The sequence below is a fragment of the Sminthopsis crassicaudata genome, chromosome 2 (genome assembly GCF_048593235.1).
Source record: "Sminthopsis crassicaudata isolate SCR6 chromosome 2, ASM4859323v1, whole genome shotgun sequence".
NCBI lineage: Eukaryota > Metazoa > Chordata > Mammalia > Dasyuromorphia > Dasyuridae > Sminthopsis > Sminthopsis crassicaudata.
In genome coordinates, this window is record NC_133618.1 from 496,581,838 (window position 1) to 496,603,084 (window position 21,247).

Genomic DNA, 21,247 nt, shown 5'->3' on the forward strand with positions numbered 1-21,247 from the left:
AGATTCAGGGGAAAACTGAGAGTGGTCGTCAAGTCTGAAGAATCTGACTTCGAGGAGAAAACCAGAAACACTGATTAGAAGTAAACTCAGACTTGCTGTCAGGAAGAACTTCCTATCAGTCTGACTAGCCACCCAGAAGTAAAATGAGTTACTAGAAAGCTGGTGGCTTCTCCCTCCTTGGACACCTTCAAGCAAAGACTACAAGACTCTTTATCAAGTTATGCTGTAGGAGACAGTTTTATGGTTAGACTAGATGGATACTAAGGTTTCTTCCAACTCTAAATTCTGGGATTCATTGATTTAACAATCTGGTCATGGATCAGACTTAAGTGTTAGAGGTAGGTAGTCTGATGCTGTAGCCAGACCCAGGGCTTTGAAGCAGAATTCAAGCTCTGACGTGGTTAGACAAGCTCTAATGACACTCCAACTCACTGGAATAGTTTTTTAATACTTTCACATATGTGATGATGGCTGCCTTGTGAAGTTGGGTGAGCTAGTATTATTATCCCCATCTTACAGATGGGTAAACTGAGGTCTAGAGGGCTCAAAAATGCCCAGGTCATATAGGAAGTGACTGGGAGAACCAGAATCAGAACCTTTATCTTCTAGTTCCTAGGCCTGTGCTCTCTCTGCTGTTCTAGATTTGAATAAAACTCTCATTTAGGCTATGGGAGGATTTCCTGATGTGTGTGGGCCTCCCTTCCCCCCACAGGACAGGCTACCTCACAGGTAAATGCTGGCTGCCTTCAGGGGCAACACACACCCTGGGTCCTTGGCCTTGGCTCTCCTTGCCAGAGGAACTTGGCTCTTGGCCACCTACCCACCCAGGGCTTACCTGCATGGGACTGCATGTGCTCCAGGAGATTGTTATAAAACTGGAACTGGATCCCACAAGCGCCGCAGGTGTAAGGTTCTGTTTGGGAAAAACCATTTCAACCTGGTTACAATCAGCACGAGGCTGTGCAGTGCATATGTTCATGCTGCTGTCCGCCGACTGGCTTCCCTCAGAGCCCTGCACCTCCACCTGCCTAGAGCATGTCCATCGGACACCTGCCCTGCTGCCTGTCCTGCAGCTGCATGCTTAAGGCCTTCCGGATTTCTCCAGAAGAGAAGACCGACTTCCTGGGACAGTCTCCTTTTGTATATATAGCTCTTATCCAACTCTGTATTTTTAAGGAGGGAACTGACAGATTCTCTTAGGCTATTTCCTTTTGACCTAAAAGTGATATTTTTGCAGGTAAATGGCACCACGGGGAGATTTTAAAATAGTAATAATAACCAAGCTCAGAGAGTGACTGAGGCCTTTGTTTACATTTCTGAAAGGAAGTGATGGAAGAACAGAAAAGAAAGGAGACCTGAGAAACCATTCCTAAGCTGTGGGACATGTGATGGCAAGACTGCTCACCAACCAGTAAAATCAGAGTGCCACGTACTCCTAAGCTCTGCCTCTTCTTGGAAAATGGCGCAGAGGCCCAAAGAGCCATGGACCCAAGCCCTGGGAAGTCTACCAGTCCAGGACTATTGATAGAACTATAGAGTTTCTTTCAGGGACTGATGGAAATAAAGGACAGACGGGACTGCAGCTCGGGGGAAAGATGGAACACCTGGTTAACCTTTCACTGAGAGAAGTCACTGGATAGCTTGGTGGCTTGCAAGATGTGCACCCTTATAGACATGCCATATAATGTCCATCTAGAACATGCTGTCCCATCCTGACCCCATATCTCTCTTGTTGCATTTTCCCTGCCCAACTCTGTCCTTCCAGGTCCAGTCAGAATGCCACCTTAGGATCACAGACTCAGAGGTATGACCTCGGAGCTCAGAGGAAGAAACTGAGGGGAGGGAAGAGACTACCTCGATTACATAGGGGATGGGATTGGAACCCAGAACCCTTTCCCCTGTAGCAGGCTGCTTCCCTTTCTTCTGAGCATCCCAGGAAGGGATTATTCTCACACCCACTTCCACTTGTCCATCTCCTGCTGTGTATCCTACAGAGGCTGGTATTCTATCTTGGTATCACATCAAGCACTTCTTCCTCTATGTGGCCTCCCTGACTACCACCACCCAACCACCAGTGTGCCACCATGAAATGAGTCTGAATATAATGGGTTTACACTTGTGTGTGTGTCATTTCCTGAGATAAGGTCTCTTTTAGGGTGGACTTTTTTTTCTCATACACAGGACAGCGCCTGGCTCACAGAAGCTATTTAATTAATTCTTGCTGATTGTCTTATCTTACTCCTACTACTATGTGAGCATTCTGATGGCACAGATTGTGTCTTATTTATCTTCCACACAATAGCAAGCGTGGGACCTTTCATAGAGCGGCCAGATGTTGGTAAAAGTGTCTCTCACACCTGAGGTCTAGGTTTGGGGCAGAAGATGTATGCTCCCTCCTGGGTCCATTCTGCCCACCCTATAGGTCCTAAGACTGGGAGATGCTGAAGAGGAAAAGGAAAAGAGATGGAGAAAGGAAGAAAAAGAAGGGAAAGGCATGATGGGAATGTCCAAACAATGAAATCAGTAATGGGAGAGATGTCCAAGAAATCCCATTTGATAATCAAGGGGATTATTCATAGGAGAATAAATTCACCAATCTCATTCTTGACCAGAAGCCACCAATCAATTTGGAAACAAAAGGCCTGAAAAGTGAGGGGGTAACAACAAAACTCAGGATTAAGACTGACAGGTGATTACTTCCCTAAATTATGTCTTCCATTCCTGGCAGATGATAAATCATTTAAGAGTCAAGGCCCGGTTTTCCCTATTCTATGCAGAAACTGTTCTCTCTTCTGCTCTTTTAAAGCCAGTTGAATGCTGCTCTAAACTTTGAAATCCAGGCATAGTAAGCCCTCAAGTCTCCTCTCAGGCCCAGCCTAAAAAAACCCCCCAAATCCCCTAAAGAAAAAAATAGCCAGACCAAGAAGCAGAGAGGAAAAACAAATTCCTTTTCTCCTCATTACACTCTGCCTTGTGTTATGTTATCTGTGCACATGTTAAATTCCTCTCCCAGTAGAACATAAGCTTCTTGAGGATAAAGGGTAGGTCTTTGTTCATTATTCAGTACCCAGAGAAGTGCCTAGCACATAGCAGGTACTTAATAAGCATTAAGAGAATTATAGGAGGCAGGAGAAAGGTAAGGGAAAGAAGACAGATGGGAAGGGACCGGGGGGGGGGGATGAGAAATGGAGGGGAGAGAGAAAGATGGACAAAAGGGAGAAGTCAGACCCCAAACTACAGGTTTCAGAGGTACAAAGGAAGTAAGAACCAAGTGAAGAACTGTCTACCAGACACAGTTCTGGATATATGATGAAGTGTTTCTTTAATAGATAGTCAGCTTACTGTAAATCACCACTGCCAGACAGGCAACTTGGGGAAAAGTCAACATCTCCCATAATACCAGGCCCTTCCGCAATCCAACCCAACTATCCCAGCCACTGCAGTCCAAGCAAGTGCCTCCAATTGACCCAGATGCCAGGCTCAGAGTTTGGAAAACTAGGTCATATTTTTCAAGAGCTCCTAACCCAAGCTACAGATGCTTAGACAATGCCCATACCATACCTCCTCCCCACAACATTCCCTAGGCTTCCCAGGCATCCCAAGAGAGACATCACAACTGAGAGGCTGGTATCAACCAAAAGAGCCTGGGCACCATCCCGATGCCCATCACTTACTCTGCAAGAGCGGGAATGGGTTGGAAATCAGGGGGCTTGCAGCTTCTGCAAATAAGAAACAGATTTAGTGGAGACAGGCTCCAAAAGGCTTTTTTGTGCATGAAGATGCAGCCCATCCCACAATGAATTCCCCTACCTCTCCAACCTAACCTCCCGCTTGTCCCCACTATGCACCTCTGTTACAGCCAGTTATTCTTACACTCTCCTAAACCTACCCACCCTTCAAGGATAAGCTCAAACTCCATGTCCCTCTATAGAGATTTTCCTAGCTACTTCAGCCCACAAAAAGCTCTCCTTTTCTAGGATTATGAAACTTTTACTGTCTGTACCCCACAAGTCCCGTGTAAAGAATATCTGTTTCATATTACTCTTGAACTGACCTCTAAATGGACAGAGACAAACTTCACCTCCCTAGTATCCCACATTGTGGGACCATTCTTATCCAAACAGGTAGAAAGAGAAAGAGAAGATGTGGAACAGTAGAAAAAGTACAGGGCTCTGGGTCAGAAAAACTGAGGGCACAAGTCTGGGCTAGTGACCTTCAACAAGGTCTCTATTTGTTCATCACTAATTAGGAGAAAATACACCCTGCTCTACTGCCATGCATGAAACCTAAGGGCTCCCAGATGTGAAGAGGTTTTGAAAAGATAAGACAGTGTGAGATGTAGTCTCCATTTTAAAACATTTTAGAAATTATTTTATGGTTAAAGCTCAAGTGCTATGGGCCAGGGCTTGTGGTTCCCATTAGGAACATCTAAACCTGTGATTTCCTTGGTGTTTAAAGCTCCTAGTAAAGAAATTTCTTCTACCATGAAAAACCAGAACTGTTCTATAATGTATCACAGAGAATTCCCTGGGAATGCCAAGAATTTATGTGACTCATACAGGATCCCATGGTCTATGTGTCTATGTGTCTGTGTGTGTGAGAAAGGGAGAAACAGAGAGGAGGCACAGGCGCATGAAGCTTCATCTGGCTGACTCTGGGGCCAGCTTTATCTCTCCCACCCCACTCTTCCCTCTCACAGGGACTATTACAAGCAATATTACCCCTGGGTCTGTGTGGATAAGGCCTGACTTCACCAGCTTACTTCAGGGCTAACCTAAAGGGAAGAAGCGGGGTTATCTTTCCCATCGCTGTGTCAGGATGAGTTTCTCTCAGTGCACTGGGGCAGATGGGCAGCTTTTTGAATGTGACTGGATTCACAAGTTTCCCTTGGAAACGTAGAGAAGACAGGGTCATAGGAGTGCATCTAAGGAACTTGCTGGGTATGCTGGGGATAAGCATGCTCTACTGTGGGTCTATTCACTGCAAGTTGACCCAGGATCTGAAGCTACATGAGGGTTTAGGGGAAACCATGGTAGTCCTTATGGGGTAATGGTAAAGCAGGAAGGTCAATGGGAAAAACTCTCTCTACTTGGAGCTTATACTCACCACTTGAATTCTGAGAACTGCTATTCGTTTCTTCAAAGTTGTTTTGTGCTTTGCTCTCGACTCTCCTACTGAAGGCGCTTTCTGCTGGGTAGGGAATAGAAAGATAAAAAAAGAAAGGTAGGGAATAGAGAAATAAAAAATAAAAGAAAAAAAAAGAAATGGGGGAGAGAGCGAGGGAGGGAAGGAGAGAGAAGGAGAGGAGAGAGAGACAGACAGAGAAAGAGTGATTGGTCATCACTAGTCTTTAAAGGAAGATGATTAGAGGAAGGGAAACAGGGTCCTTGTATCCCCTAAAACCCAATAGTGGCAACAAAGCCTTGGAATATGGACAGAGAATGGGAAGAGAATGTGATCAATTAAATTACAATTGGTCCATAGAATAGTTCTTTAACACTGTCTTGGCAAGATGCCAGCTGATTAGCAAAAATGCTATGACACAACATTTCCATCTTGTGCCCATCTTCCAGTTGGCCAGGTCTCAGTGGTAGTAAGAGCTCAGCCAGGGAGGGCCAAGTATGAATTCTGAATCTTAAGAGGAAGATTTGGAACCAAAAAGACTAGGTTCAAATCTTCTGCTAATACACAGCTGAGAGAACTTTTAGCAAATCACTTATCTCCTCTGGTTCCCTCTTTTCTCATCTGTAAAATGAGGGGTTATCTCTTTCTGGTCTAGATGCATGATTCTATGATATGGAAGTAGATGGCATAGAAAGAACACTGGGCTGCAGATGATAAAACCTCAGTGTCTCATCATAGCATTGCCACTCAGTAGCAGGGTGAACTGGGAGAAGTAACAATCTCTCAGTGCCAACCTCAAAATTCCCAGTTTCCCCGCATGTAAATTAAGAAAAAAATCACCTGTCCTGCCCAAATTGAAAATCTTGATCTTTTAAAGTGCAAAACACTTCTAAAAAATGGCAACTTACTACACAATAAAAATCATCAACTAACACAAATCATACATTTGATATATGAAGAAACTGAGGACCAAAAATATTCTTCCAGGGCCATACTGAGAGAGGCTCTGAGAAGATCTAAGTTTTCTGGTTCTCAATCCAGGAAACCTTCCTGGGATCACTCATCTCGTCTTTGAAGAGACATTCCAAAGAGGAAATCTGGCTCCAGCTGGAAAAATTTTAAAGGAGGCAGTAGAAAAAAGGAGGAAGGAATGAAAAAGAAGGGACAACTGGCTAATGGATCAACTAACTCTTTCAGCACAGGGCTCTAAACTTGACAAAACTTCTCAAGGATTCTAAGTTGAAAGGCTTGAATCACTGGAAGAAAGGAGGAAATACTGTATTCCGAGTAGCAATACAGTTACTGGCTCCATCAACTTAAGGTCTTCTATTAGTTACCCTATGGAAACAAAGGGAATCTTCCTTTTGAATAAGGTGGGGAGTTGGAAAGAGAAGTGTCCTACAGGATTTATTTAACACTCAGTTGTCAGGGAACTTAGACAACATTTCTCAATTCCTGTCCCAATCCAACTCCCCACTAGTTGTGAAAACATAGTGCAGCCCATTCTGCCATGGATACTCAGAACAGAACCAAAGAATCTTGGATGTCATCACATCTGACCCCCTTGTCTTACAGATGAGAAAGTAACAGAGGCAGCCAAGTGGTGCAGTAGATAAAGTATTGGACTGAACTCAGAAGATCTGATACTTATTAACTATGTGATAGTTATCTCAGATACTTATTAACTATGGGATCCCTTTACAAGTCATTTCACCTAAGTCTGCCTCAGTTTCTTCAACTCTAAAATGAGGATAACAGCACCTGCCTTCCAGAGCTATGATAAGAAAGAGTATTTTAAAGGCATTTAATATTATGCACATAGTAGATAATAAGTTCATAATCGCTTAATAAATGTTTCTTCCTACCTTCCTCCCCATCAACCCCCTTCATCTTAGAGTTGAGGAAATACACAGACTACAATCGTCAAGACTTCCACTGTCCATCGAAGAATCCAGAATTTGCATTCCAAGATAACCTGCCATACCTCCCTTTCCCCTTCATAGTTCATTGTGCAGTGGGGATCATATGGAAATCCTCCTTTCTAAAAGTACTGTCCATTCAGACTATATATATACTTACACAGAGTACAGTGGAGGAAAGGATATAGTGGGACTTTCCATAAAGTTGTTGGGGAGGAGGGTGAAGTAAAAACTCAATGAGGATTAGGGGACCCACTCTCTATTATAACTTTTGGGAAGCTAAGAGCAGCTATAATCATTCCTTCCGTGGGGATGGAATAGGGAAATACCTGAATCAACTGGAGGGGATACACAAACACAAAAGAAAAAGTCGACGGCAAATTCTGATTCAATGAATATCCTGTTCTTACTGCCTCATTAAAGGAGTGAAGCTAGAGTGATTATGGAGGTAAAGAATAAAATTGGCTCTAAAACAAAAAAAGATGGTTATATAAGGAAGCCATAACAATGATGCTGATCAAAGGGTTAGAAATCACCTGTAATTTCATTCAGACCAAACAAAGTCAAGAAAGGGAGAATTAAATAAAACATCAACTGATTAAACACATATCTATGGATTTACAAAGTCCTCTGGACCCAGCCTGGCAGTTAAATGAACTGTTCACCTTTTAGATCAAATATCTGGATTTTCTTTTTAAGGACTCAGTCATCTTCAATTCCTCCCATGAGAAAGCTGACAGTGCATACAACTCAATCCACCTTGATTGGTCATGTCATAGCTGACCACCAAGCCCACTCTACTAACCCCTCTAAAACAAAAGTTTCCTTTTTTAAAGATAATGACAATATTTCTGGAAAATATACTCAGTCTCTGAGAGATCCTTATTTAGAGAAATAGCAAATCCTAAGATTTCCAATATCAGGCCCCATCATAAGAAATGTATTCTTTAAGCCATATTTATACAGTGCCGGCACATAGTAGGAGACTGATAAATGCCTGCTGGATGAATGAATTTATATAATTAACCTGACTGAACTAATATCCATCAGCAATGGTCAAATTAGGAGACACTTTCTCTATTCAGAATTCTATTTATAATAGCCATTTATGCCAGTTTTTGTGAAAATGTAACACAACAGCCACTGTGTTTTCACAACTGCCAGGAGCCCAGAATAATTACTAGCCTAATGGTTTATTAAACTGCTGTTCTCATTAAAGCCTCTGAGCACATCAAAAGGATGTTTTTCTAAAAAATAACCTTGGGAATCAAAGTGTAAACACAAGCACATTTTATCACTTTGCTACTTATCAAGCACTGTTTGGATGGTCTATTAGCCCCTAATGAGGGCTGGAACCATCAGTTAAAAAAGCAAATCATTATGTTGAAAACTTGACATGTCAGCACAAGGACTTTCTCCCAACTGGCTGATCTTTCATCAACTTTTATCAAGCACAATAAACAATAATTTTCACTACTTAGTCCAAATGTTTCCCATTAGTTCAGGAACCAGATTTTAAACCAGATTTATTGCCACCCTTATAGTTAGTCTTGTCTTATCAAGGATTTTCCTCAAGAAATAGATATGTGTGGGGGCTGCTGGTCTCTTTATTGACAGTTCACATTTCTGGAGGCTTCATTTCCATGCTCTTTTGCTATGTGTTGCAATGGGATTCGCTCTAAGACTGGGACATATTTACAGAGAAAAGCAGGGATTACTTCAGAGGTGGAAAGCCCACCCAACAGTTAAGAAAGTTGAGGGCACAAAAGCCATTGGTACCTGTGGTTGCCTTGCTTCCTGGGGATCCGGAATTTGGAGCGCGGAACATCTGGTTTTGGGAGGCTGGAGGGGCACCCGAGGAGGTGCGTTGTAGAAGGGTGGAACACCGGACTATGGAAGCTGGTGTTTTTTTGCCCGACTGGCTCGTCTGTGTCTTCACTGCCATGAAGAGTGGAGATCGAGAGAACTCTGGATGTGAACACTCAGAACTAGTGTCCGGCTCGTCAGACGGCTCCCACCCAGCGGAGGTACCTGGCAGGATCGGGTCCTCAATGTCGGCTTGCCCGAGGCTCTCCTGTGGGCTGTGCCGCCATCTTGGATTGGCAGCTTCTTATGACCATGGCCTCCCCCACCAACAAACCTCCCCAAAAGGGCAAGGAGCTGGGAATAACTTCACCAAATTCTACCCTCTTTCCTCATTTTTTATAAAATGACATGGATCCCTCCCTCATACCCCTTCTATAGGGAAACCTGAGTTACTCAGAATCACCAGACCATGCCATGATACACTTTAGCCAAGCAATTACTTTGGGGGTGGAGGAAAAGAGAGGATAGAACCAATGTAAATAAGGACTGATCCCCACAATAGAGAGGAAAGGAATGAGAAACATTTCCTAGTCAGCATGCTTAAAAACCTACAACTATTTCCCCATCACTAAATTCAAATGAAAAGATACAAGGTCATGATCTTGATGTTTAGCATATGAGACCAGGAGGCACAATCTTTGAAAAGTAGAACCAGTGAGATGTGAATGACAATTCTCATAAATCCAGAGCACCCTCTGGGTTCTCATAAAGCTCTGCAGCATCTAGAGTCCATCCATGTCCAGGAATTCTTAATATTTTGTTGTAACATGATGCTGGGCAACCAGGACTTAACACCTACACAAAACATTAATCATCAAAAAGTCTCCTGCATTCCTGGCCTGGGGCTAAGGCATCTACTCTTGACATGTCGCCACCTCTGGATGGATTTTTTGGTACCTAGTAGTCTCAAAGGAAGAGAAAAAGTGTGTCCCACATAGTCCTTCATGGAAAAGACCCATCACAAGGAGCATTTCCTAAACCAACTACGACCAGGATATTAGGGCTCATATTCAACAAATCAATTCAATAGCATTTATTAAGAACGTATTATGTATAGGGTGCTGGAAAAAAAAAAAAACAAAAGAAGAACATAATAGGTCCTACTTACCATAATAGAAGGTAACATTCTATGGGATAGATATTTAAGAGGGCCTTACTGATATAATCCCAAATAATTAGATAATTTTGCTGTATTATTTTCTTAGGCTATTATATTATTAGTCTGTGATATTCAGATACTGTATTCATTTCTAGGCATTTCTGTGAAAAACAAACCTGGTAGGGAGGTGGAAGGGTGTGGAAGGGAGTGGGAGGTGGTTTTCATTTATTCTAGAACTCAATATTCCTTCTTTTTTGACAAGACAGTTATTCTAATTGCAAGAAATTCATGTATCTAACACTTCTGGTAATACCAATAGGTATCCCTGATTGGACATAAGGCTACTTGGTACCTATGACGAATTGAAACTCAAATATTTCCTATCTCAGCTTGCCTATGAAAAAAATCTGTCTGGTTCATATTTTTTCTATACACAATAATGGCTGAGTTCAGTGGTGGCAAGATGGTGAACAATTTTTCATAGCATTAGTTCAAGACATTTACTTCATCTATCATACCTGAGGTCACAAATTCTTCCAGGTGCCTTACAGGAAATACTTAGCTCTAGCGTCAGCAAACTGTTAGCCTCTTTCTCTTTTTTTCTTTCCATGATAGCTTTTTATACCTGAGGAGGTAGATAGCTGTCTATTCCCTTCAGGTACTATGAGTAAGCAGTTTGTAAGGTAGGCTTCACTACCTTAATTTTGAAGAACCTCCAGTTCTCATGCCTTCCAAAAGTAGATTTTGGCTCAACGAATGTTACGGCTAGACCATAATCTGGGTTCAAATCACAAAATCAAATTTTGTAAATCAAATCAAGGTCCCAGAAAGAAGCAATGTAACTTAAAGTCACGCTATGATTTAATGGCAGAATTGAGACTAGAATCTAGATCTGGGGAGACCAATTGTGAAACATTTAATTACTCTAATCAAGACAATGATTCAAGAGAATCTCAAAGGACTCGATGAAAATGCTATCTACCTCAAGAAAAGAGAGAGAGAGAGAGAACTGATAAACTCCCAAGTTAAATGCAAACTAAAGAATACTATTTTTATTTTATTTGTATCATTTTAATTTGTGTTTTCTTTTGCAACGTGGTTATTGTGGAAATATTAAGAGAAGAGGGAAGGAGAGAATTAAACTTTTTAAATGATGTTAAATATTTTCTACACTTGATTGAGAAATATCTAACAAAATGAACAAAAATATTAATATTTAAAAAGTAAACTAAAACCAAGATGGTAACATGAATTATTTAAGGTCCATAGAACTAGTCAATAAAAGATTCAGCATGATGACTCAGTTCTTCCCATTTCGAGTTCAATTTTGTTATCTTAATTAATCTGTTTCTTTAATTCCTTATATGTCTGCTGGTATGTCACATAGCAACTAATTCTAAATCTAACCTTGTTTGTAGCTCTAAGCCAACGAAAAATAGGCTTCTGATTAGAAAGAACTCAGAGCTAAAAGAATCCTGCCACTTTCTAGCTAGCCTTCTTGCCTTTTCTTCTATATTCTTCCAAATTTGTCTAGGTCTTATGGAACAGGGTCTTTGGTCAAACTTTTGGATTAAATATCACTTGATAAAGCTTTTCCAGTCACTTTCTCTATCCATAATGATAGCTGGGTTTTGTGATGAAAAGATGGAAGCCCCTAACAATTATTCAATACCAAGCCACCTACTTGTAATCTCAACTCTTTTCAAGTGCCTTAGAAGAAATATACTTAGCCCCAATTTCCTTTTTCTAGGCCAGGATTCTTAACCTGGGGTCTTTGGATAAATTTCAGGGTATCTATAAAACTAGACAGGAAAAACATTACATCTTTATCTTCATCAACCAGTAGCTGAAATTTTCCATTTCCTATAATGATGAATGTAGGCATGTAGGTTCACTAGATTGCCAAATGGGTCCATGACATAAAACATTAAAAAAACAAAACATGCTCTAACCAACCTTAGAAACAATGGACAAATCACTAATATCACATATTTCTTTCTAAGAGATCACCCACAAACCCCAATAAAATGAGAATTTTCTACTCTGAAACACCATCAAGAAAAGCTGCTATTTGCCATCCTGTAATTGGAAGAGTTCTGCTGGTTCTAGATGAAGTCTCTTGTATTGAGGCAACAATGTATCTGAGTATTCTGCCATCTAAGTCTTCATCTGGTTTTCCAGACAGGCAGAAGCCCAAAGCACATTTCTGGGTACATGGGCTATTTCTCATGCTCCTATATGGAAAATATGACATCAAAGACTCATCTTTGTTCTGGAAGATACCTTTGCAGCCATCTAGTTTAATCCATACTGAAAAAGAATCACCATCATAACATATATGACAGGTAGTTATCTGAGCTCCACTCCCTCCAATGAGGAACCTCATGAAGCATTTCATTCTACTTCTGGACAGCTCCCATAGTTAGTAAATATTCCCTGTAATAAAGTCTTAACATACTTCTTCGCAACTTTTAATGGCTATTCCTTGTTCTACCTTCTAGGCCAAACAGTCAAAATAAATATTTTCACAAACTTCAAATACTTAAAGATAAGCTATCATGTCCCCTTCAGTTTTCTCAATAAATCAAGAAATATTTACTAAATGATACTTCTCAAAGACCCTAAGTTATAGAGAAGGTATCAACTTGCTTATGTAGAGGGAGTTTTTCCAACCAGAAGTTCCTTCTAACAATGAAATCACAGGTTCAATCCCTACTCATTTCCCTACTATGTGCTAAAGGCTGTGCTAAGTTTTGGGAATAGGAAAATGAAACAGTCCCTGCTTTTAAAGGGTTCACATTCTAAGGAGAAAGATGATGTATATGTATATGTATATATATATATATATATATATATATATATATATATATATATATATATATATATATATATATATATATATATATATATATATATATATATATATATATATATATATATATATATATATACACACACACACACACACACACACACACACACACACATGTTATATACAAAATAAACACAAGGCAATTTTTATGAGGAGCACATGCACAAGGAGACCATTGAGCTGAGTTTTGACAAAAATTAAAGATTCTAAGATTGAGAGGTAGGAAGGGATGCATTCTATTTTCTGGGCTAAATATACCAGTCCTTCCTCCTTAAAAGTTAGAGGAGAGAGAAGACAGTGGCTAGATGAATGGATGAAAGGGGCTAGAAGGAGAATAGAAATTCTTGGTAGTTTCTCCTAAGGGAGTTGATTTATAGAAAGCAGGATTGGAAACTATGATAAAAAATTGCTGGGGATAGACCATTCCTTGTTATTGTTGAATTATTTCAATCAAGTCCAACTCTTTGTGACCCCATTTGGGCTTTTCTTGGCAAGAATATTGTAGTGATTTGCCATTTCCTTTTTAAGCTCATTTTACAGATGAAGAAACTGAATAAATATATGGGTTGAGTGACTTGCCCAGGAAGCTAGGAAAGCTAGGAAGAATCTGAGCCTGGATTTAAGCTCACAAAATGGAGACTTCTTGACTCCAGGCCCAACACGCTATCCGTTATATCACCTAATTGCTCACAGAGATCATCCTACCTCACTCTTAAAGTTTGGAAGTTTTGTGATCTGATGTTAGCCCTGGAGAAAATCTCAAAGACTGGATCATTTCACTCCTTTCATGATAGTTTTTGGAATGCCTAGATCAGACACCAGGCTTTCTCCCTGAGAGTCCTCAGGATTTCAGGGAAGGAGAACCACAATTAAGCTTCACTATATAACTGGGAAAGCTAGATTGAGTAAGCAAAATTAGATTTCTGGAAACAATATGCTGCAACAGTACATTTCAGAGTGTGATGTTGGATGTGGGATGTGGCCCATTACAGGTGGGCAAGTGAGCCTCTCCATCAGGCCTAGAAAGTGGTTCAATCCAAGCCAATGGATACAGAGGAAAAACTTGGAACTTTAATCTGAATGAGTCTGGAAAAGCAGCAAATGGAAATAAAATGGAAGGAACTGATCAAGAGGTGTCTCCAAATGTTCAGGAGAAGACACATGGTTGTGTCCTGGTAGAAAAGGAAGAAAGAAGAATAGGAAAGATGAAGTGCTTCCAAGGGGCCCTCTGTATAATTAAAAATTCTATAACACCTAGACTAGGCCCCAGTCTCTTCACTAGAATCCTAGAATCTCAGAGCTAGAAGGACCTCGGAGACCATACAGTCTAACTCATTTAATGTGACAGATGAAGAAGTGGGGTCCAGGAGAGAGGAAGTGATTTGCCCAAATATACACAGTGAGTTGTTTGAGACACTGATGAAAACCCTCAGGCTGGTTAGGGTTCTGCAAAGACACAGGGAGAAAGTGGGTATTACCAGAAATTGCTGGTTAAAGTTGGAAAGGCCTGAGGTGAGGACTGGAGTGAAAGGGAAAGACAGAAGGCAGCTCTCCCCAAGAAATAAAGACAAGGCACATTCTTAGTTGGTTAACAACTTTATTAAGTGACATAATTAAAAAATTAATTGAGTATAAACACATTCTGGACATCCTATCCCCAGGCCCTTAGCAGATGTTCCTGACAGCTCCATTAGGGACCATGCAGGAGAGGCCCAAACGTGCCAGCTCCCAGGGCCCAGAGTCACTGGGCAAGTGGGGAGAGGGCACCATGTACTGGTTTTAGAAAATCACAGGATATATATTCTTCCAAGAGAACCTGGCTTGTCTGAGGAAAGAGCCCTGTGACAGGGATGAGAATCAGTTGACAAAGAGGAACCTAGGAAAGTCAGTCTCTTGTGAAAGGCCAAATCTCCTATCCCCAATTACTAAACAACAAAGTGATAGACTTAGGCAGATACCTCTCCTCACCCAAAGTTTGTCCAAGAAAAACTTCTCAAGATCATCTCAGGGAGAACTGGACATTGAGTCTCCTCTCCTTACCTGTGAGGTTCTCTCCTTATATGAACCTCACAGCAACATCATCTAGCTACCGGCCAAAGCCCAGGTTTGGGGACCCTTGGCTTCTTATCATGTAGTGGACACTGACAGATGCTTTCTGCTCAGTGACCACTGACACACAAAGGCCCTCTACCTGCTAAGCACGAGCAGATGCCATTTGCCTAGTAGACAGTGTCAGGTAAAAGTGACAGCCTGTCTGGCAGGTACTGAGAAATCTCTCCTTCCCAGCAGTTACTGACATATAGATGCCTACTGGTTGGTGAGTGCTGCCATGCAAAGATACTCTGTCCAGGAGACATGGGATTTGAAACTGATTGATGCCTTCTGTCTAGTGGGTACTGAAAAGATATGGGTAGCCACAGATGGGTAGTTTACTCACTGGTAGGAACTGACACACAGATGCCCTCTGTCCAACAGATAACAGCAGATGCCCTTCTTCCTCATGGAACTCATGCTAATAAATGCCCTCCGTCTGAGGAACAAGTAGATCCCTTCTTTCCACTAGCCACTGATACACAGATTCCTATTTCCTAGTGAGTAATGATACATACAACCTCTGTCCAGTAGATACTGGTATAGAGCATACAGACAGAAACCCTCTGCCCAGGGCGTCCTGACATATGCATGAATAAGCACTGGTACCTTTACAGATACACACAAAGAAGCTCTCACTGTACCATCTTACCGGTGGCCTCTTTCATTTCTGCCATCCACAGGCTTCGCTCTGTGCTATCCACTCCTCTGAAGCACAACCTGAGTGGGAGGCTTTTGCCCTTCTTCTCTTGGAAAAGTCAGACAGGGATCTGACCTACTGCTAAGGATATAGCCTGCATATTTCCCTCATGACATGAATACAGCAGAAGGAATTGACTACCATGGGAGTAGGGGATCACAAGATCACAAGTTAGATACTAAGAGACTTAAGATCATCGTCTGGTCCAACCTTCTCCTTTCACAGATGAAGTCAAGGTTTAAGAAAGCCAAGTGTCTTGCCCAATGTCTTGCCCAGGTTACAGAGAGTAACCTGGGAGTTCAACAGAAAGCCTCCAATGCAAACCCAGTCTTCTTTCCATTAAATGCTCTGCCCCGTCTCCAGAGGGCTTCTGGGCTTTCAATCCCATGGCCTTCAACTTTGTGTGTACTACAATTGTTCTCTTGCTTAAGTCTCCCAGATGTAGCTCCCCTGAAACTCGCACCTTACTATGGAAAAGATTTTGATCTGAAGGCTGCAGTTAGGAATTCTTGGGGAAGCTGTCCCCACCTTTCCTCAGGCTTAGTCTAGACAGCTCATCGCCATGGAAGACAGAGAAACTGGTTACCATCGCCACCTTTAGCCCCGGCCTCATGCCATCTCTGTGTTCCATGTACCATGGCAGTCCAGAAAACAACACTTCAAGAAGGTGAGATTTCATCTGCGGGCACCCTTTGCCCTTTTCATACCTAGGAATCATGGTGAACATCTCCAGTCTTCCTTCTCAACTTTCTGTCAATTGCATAGGACAAAGTCTACCCTGGGAAGGGAGAAGAGGTCACCACTATCCATTTTATCCCACACCCCATCTTCAATACCACTATGTAGTAGTACTCATATGGGGGTCTAGAGCTAGCACATGTACAGAAGGGAAAGAGATGTGGGGCAACTAGAGGGTCAATCTCCCCAGAATCCTAGAAAGAAACACCAAGAATGCGCCTACCCAACAATCTCTGCGTAAGATGATACATTCTAAATGCCTAAGACAAATGGAAACCTTTGCTATATTTATAAGGCACGAAAGCTCAATGGGGTCTAAGGCCCCTGTCTACCAAACACAGGTCTTTGGACTCTCTGAGTGGCTCTGATGACCCAGAATGGCAAAAGGACATGTATCAGGTGGAAAGACAAAGTCTTAATGCAGAATGCTTGAATTGGTCCATGCCCAAGAGCTCCAGAGTAGAAGGTCACAGGTCACTAAAGTCACCTCTCTGAAGAGAATAGAGGGGCCTTGCAATCCCAATGGCCCTAGTTGGGTTAATGAGACAAAGACTACTATGGGATCAGACACTCTTATCTATCCAACACAGGTCAGAGAGAAGGAAAGAGAATCACAATTCCATCTAGAGATGGAAAAACGTCCCAAGACCAACTATTCCAATCCTCTTTTTTTTACATCTGTGAAAACAGGTACAGAAGAAAGTGACTTATCCAAGGATAGGGAACAAACAAGTAGCCGAGAGGGGACACAAGCACAAGGCCCCAGCTTGCCCATCAATGTCTTTTCCACTACAATGCACTGTCCCCTTACTCCATTCAATGAGTACAATGGATAAGTCTCCAGAGTCCTGGAACTAAAAGGATTTGGGATATCAGGATGGCTCGGCATCGGTCCAGCTTCAGATCCTATTTCAGATAATAGCAAATCAATTGACCTCTCGGGGCCTCAGTTTCCTCAATGGTAAGATAGACTCTGCAGTCTCTAAGGCTCCTTTCAGCTCTATATTGATAACTCTAATTCTTGACAGGAGCTCAGACTTCTATCTGGAAGAAGGGTGAAAGAAGAAGGAAGAGAAAAAGGCCTTACCCTGCAAAGGGCACCCCACAACCCAGCTGGAAAGCCAAGTCACCTCCAGCACATGGCCCACAAGCAATGGCCACCTGTCTGGAGGGCCCAGAGAGAACTCTCCCCTGGGGGCATAAGGCCGGGCCAGACTGCCCTAAGGTACTTTCAGTCCTGAAGTTGCCAGGGCTCTTATCCCAGGAGACTGCTCAGAGCACAGTAAGGAGTCTGGGCCTTTGGAATTAAGGGGTCCTGGACATCCATCATCGCTCCATGTTGTAACTTAGTTGAGTAGCCAAGAAAAGATGCAGCCTGCCCCAGAGCAAGTCAGGCCTAAGGATGAGGTCATTCCTCCTCCCCTCCCCAGCAGTCCAACTCTCCCCCCAGACATCCCCCACCCACCCAGGCTCCCCAGACAAAGGGGTCCTAGCTTTCACAGGATCTTAGAAGCACAAGAGACCTCAGAGAACATCTAGTCCATTTTACAGATGAGAAATCTGAAGACTGCCCAGGGATTTGCCCAACACACCCAGGTACTTAAATAGCAGAACCAGGACTTGAAGCGGGTCTGACTTATAACCCAGTGCTTCCCCTACAGAACCAGGCCGCTGGTGCTCCAGGGTTCGACTTTAGGAAATTGCCAGCTATGACAATGTCCTGCCACCAGGTGGCTCCATGTCACATGCACCATTAAGGGGAGAGGATGGCCCTAGAATCAAGGTCAGCTTGTGCACTTCAGCCACAGCAGGACCCAGGCTCCCGACCTCCCCCCGCCCAGGACCACAACACTGATCCCCCCCCCCCGGCTGTCCCCTCCTGCCATCCCTAGCAGATACTCACTGATGGGGGCGTGAAGGGCCACATGCTCCTGGTAAGGGGTGTAGTACTTGTACTGCTTGCCACAAAATTCACAGGTGTAGTTACCGGTTTCTGTGGAAAAGAACAGAAATGGGTTGGCAGAGGAATCACCTTTTCGCCATTGACTCCCTCCTCCAGGAGAATCTGGAAGTCCAGGTCGGATTGTCTCTACTCTAGCCATCATGCCCCTGCTCCTGCCTTCCCTACTCCCGGAGCCCAGGGATGCCAGGCTTGGATGCAGGAGATGTCATTTTATTTGCCTCAGAGCCAGGCCTCCATACCATGTGCAAGAGACTGCCTTTCTTTTGTTCTTCCTTCCTTCCTTCCGAAGCTTGTAGTTAGTGACATCTCAAAAGCTGAGTCTCCTCAAAATTTCAAAAAATTTTCCTTCCTCCTTCCCTTCCTGTCCTTTTTCCTCTCCTTCTTTTCTTCCTCCTCCTTCCTTCCTTCTCTTTTCCTCCCTCTTTTTCTCTTTTCTTTCTTCCTTTCTCCCTTCCTTTCTTCTTTCCTCCCTCCTTTTCTTCTTCCTTTCTCCACTCTTTTTCTTCTTTCCTTCCTCCCTTCTTCCTTTATTTTTATTCCTTCCTTCCTTCCTTCCTTTCCTTCTTTCTTTCCTTTCTTCTTCCCTTCCTCCCTTCTTCCTTCCTAACTTTCTTCTTTCCCTCCTCCTTTCTTTACTCCCTCATTCCTTCTTTCCTTTTTTCTTCCTTCCTTCCTTCTTCACTCCCTCCCTCCCTTTTTCTTTCTTCCCTACCTCCACCCATTCATTTTTATCTACTTATCACTTAAAAATGAGACAAAAAAAAAAAAAAACAAACAAACAAACAAAAAAAAAAAAACATTGCAAAATGTGATAACATCAAAGTCCAAAGGATTTCAGGCACTGACTGGTGCCTTATGTTAGAAAGATGATTAACAAAATGAGCAGCAGGATCAGGCTTTAATATCAACTACTGAACACCTGCCTTGATCCCTTCATCCTCCCCATCTCTCTTTTAACTCTTAAAAGAGTTAGTAAGCCACTTTCTGCAGAATCCCCTTTGAATGACAGGCCATGTCCGCAGGGACCCCTCCCCCCATGCCCTTGAACCCTCCCAGGTGAGCATACTTGGCCCAATTTTCTGGAATGGCTCTGGAGGCTCCTCCTTTACTTCATCTGTAGCCACGACAGATTGCTCAAAAGGGTCTGCAGGAGAACAAATGTCATTTAGCTTCCCAAGGATGCCACTCCGTGCGAGGGCCGGGACCCTGGTCATGGGAGAGGGGAGGAACAAGGGAAGAAGAGGCCAAGGACTTACCTGCCCGGTTTTCTGGGGCTCCTTCGACACTAAACACTGAGCCCGGGTAGGAGGTGGCGGCAGTAGCAGAGGGAAGGAAGGAAGCAAATGAGTGCTAGTATTTCACCCCAGAGAAAGGTTCTGATTCTCTCAGGGGGCACCTCATCCCAGGGACCTGAGTCACCACCACCAACCTGCCCTGGGGAACCTCACTGCTCTTGGAACAATCAGCTTCCTAACCAGAGGCCAAGAAACCTAAAAAGGGGAAGGTGGGGCGGCAGAAAGACAGCAGGACCTATCTCAGCAGGCAATCTCCAGGCAACAGCCAAAGACCGGGGGAGACTTGGCTATGCATGAGGATGCCCTCACCCCAACCCAGTCAGGCTCAGACCTTGCTTCCTCATGGGGATATCTCCCTGAGATCACCCTGCCTCCTACTGGGAGCACACTCATGTTCCCCTTGTATGTGCCCAGCAGTCCAAGGCAGTCTATCGCTTGGCACCCCACAGACACATAACAAATGTGCTATTTAATTTATTTGTGGTCACTACTCAAGAGAAAGAGGGTCTTTTTTATCTTCATTTGTGTCTTGGCCTGGAGCCAGGACTGTGTTTTCAGTCCAGGGCTCAACAACTGTCATGGGCAGGGGAAGAGAGACAGATGGTTTAAAGAAATAACCAATGAGTCATTGAGAGGAAGAAAAGATATAAGAGAGAGAAGGGAGACAGAAATGAGGAGAGATGATGACAAGAAGAAAGGGATGAGGAAAGAGTCTGTTATGAAGCAATTCTTCTAGCAGGATGCAGGGGATAGAGACTAGGAGTAGCCCATGGCTCCCCTACACAAGAAATGGGTCATCCTGAATCCTTCCTGTTCAATCTCATAATCCCTAGGAGGGCCCTAAAGTAAGAGTTGTCCCACTCACCATCCACAGCATGGAGGTCTCGGTGCTCTTGAAAACAGCTGTAGTATTTATATTTCTTCCCACAGATATCACACGTGTACCTAAAGTTGTCTGTGGGAGCAGTGGAGAGAAAACAGGAAATGTGAAAATCGTCTGGGCCATTCCGGGATGAGAGCAGCAGGCTGGCTGAGGGGCTCAGGTCAGTGTCGGTTATTCTGAGACATCACAGGGCCTTTAGTCATGGCTTAGCATCCCATTTCTGTTTTAACTTGACACCACCGTCCTATACTATGCCCATCTCTAGGATTAGGGATTCCCTGAAAAATGTCCTCAGGCCTTTCTGCCTGCACTGCTCAAATGCTCACTGCAGACGGCTATGGGATATCTGCTGACCTCTACCTTATCTCCCCTTCAGCCACTGTTAAACTCCAACGAAAAAGCACTTAAGTCTGGCAGAATTTACTGAGCTATTTTGGTTTCAAGCTGAAAACTGTATGCCCAGAGCGTTACTCTTACAAACTTCACAGTCTGTGTGGGGCAACACGACTCACAGACAACAAGGAACAAAAAGTACCAGACGGAGGTCCAGTCTAATAAATCAGAGGCAGCTAGGTAGCAGCAGATACAGCACTGGGCCTGAAGCCATAACACCTGAATTTAGATATGGCCTTGGACATTTGTTAGCTATGTAATCATTTAACTTTTCTTTGCCTCAGCATCCCCATCTGTAAAATGG

At 43.1% G+C, this 21,247-nt stretch overlaps 1 protein-coding gene across 1 annotated transcript in view; it reads right to left on the bottom strand.

The window, feature by feature from the left end:
• Positions 1–21,247, bottom strand: part of ZNF618 (zinc finger protein 618) — a 224,605-nt gene that overhangs the window by 17,088 nt on the left and 186,270 nt on the right. The window contains 7 exon segments of the mRNA XM_074293637.1: positions 836–913; positions 5,107–5,190; positions 8,823–9,074; positions 18,313–18,402; positions 19,439–19,516; positions 19,629–19,664; positions 20,533–20,622. Of these exon segments, the coding sequence (XP_074149738.1) occupies positions 836–913; positions 5,107–5,190; positions 8,823–9,074; positions 18,313–18,402; positions 19,439–19,516; positions 19,629–19,664; positions 20,533–20,622 (708 nt within the window).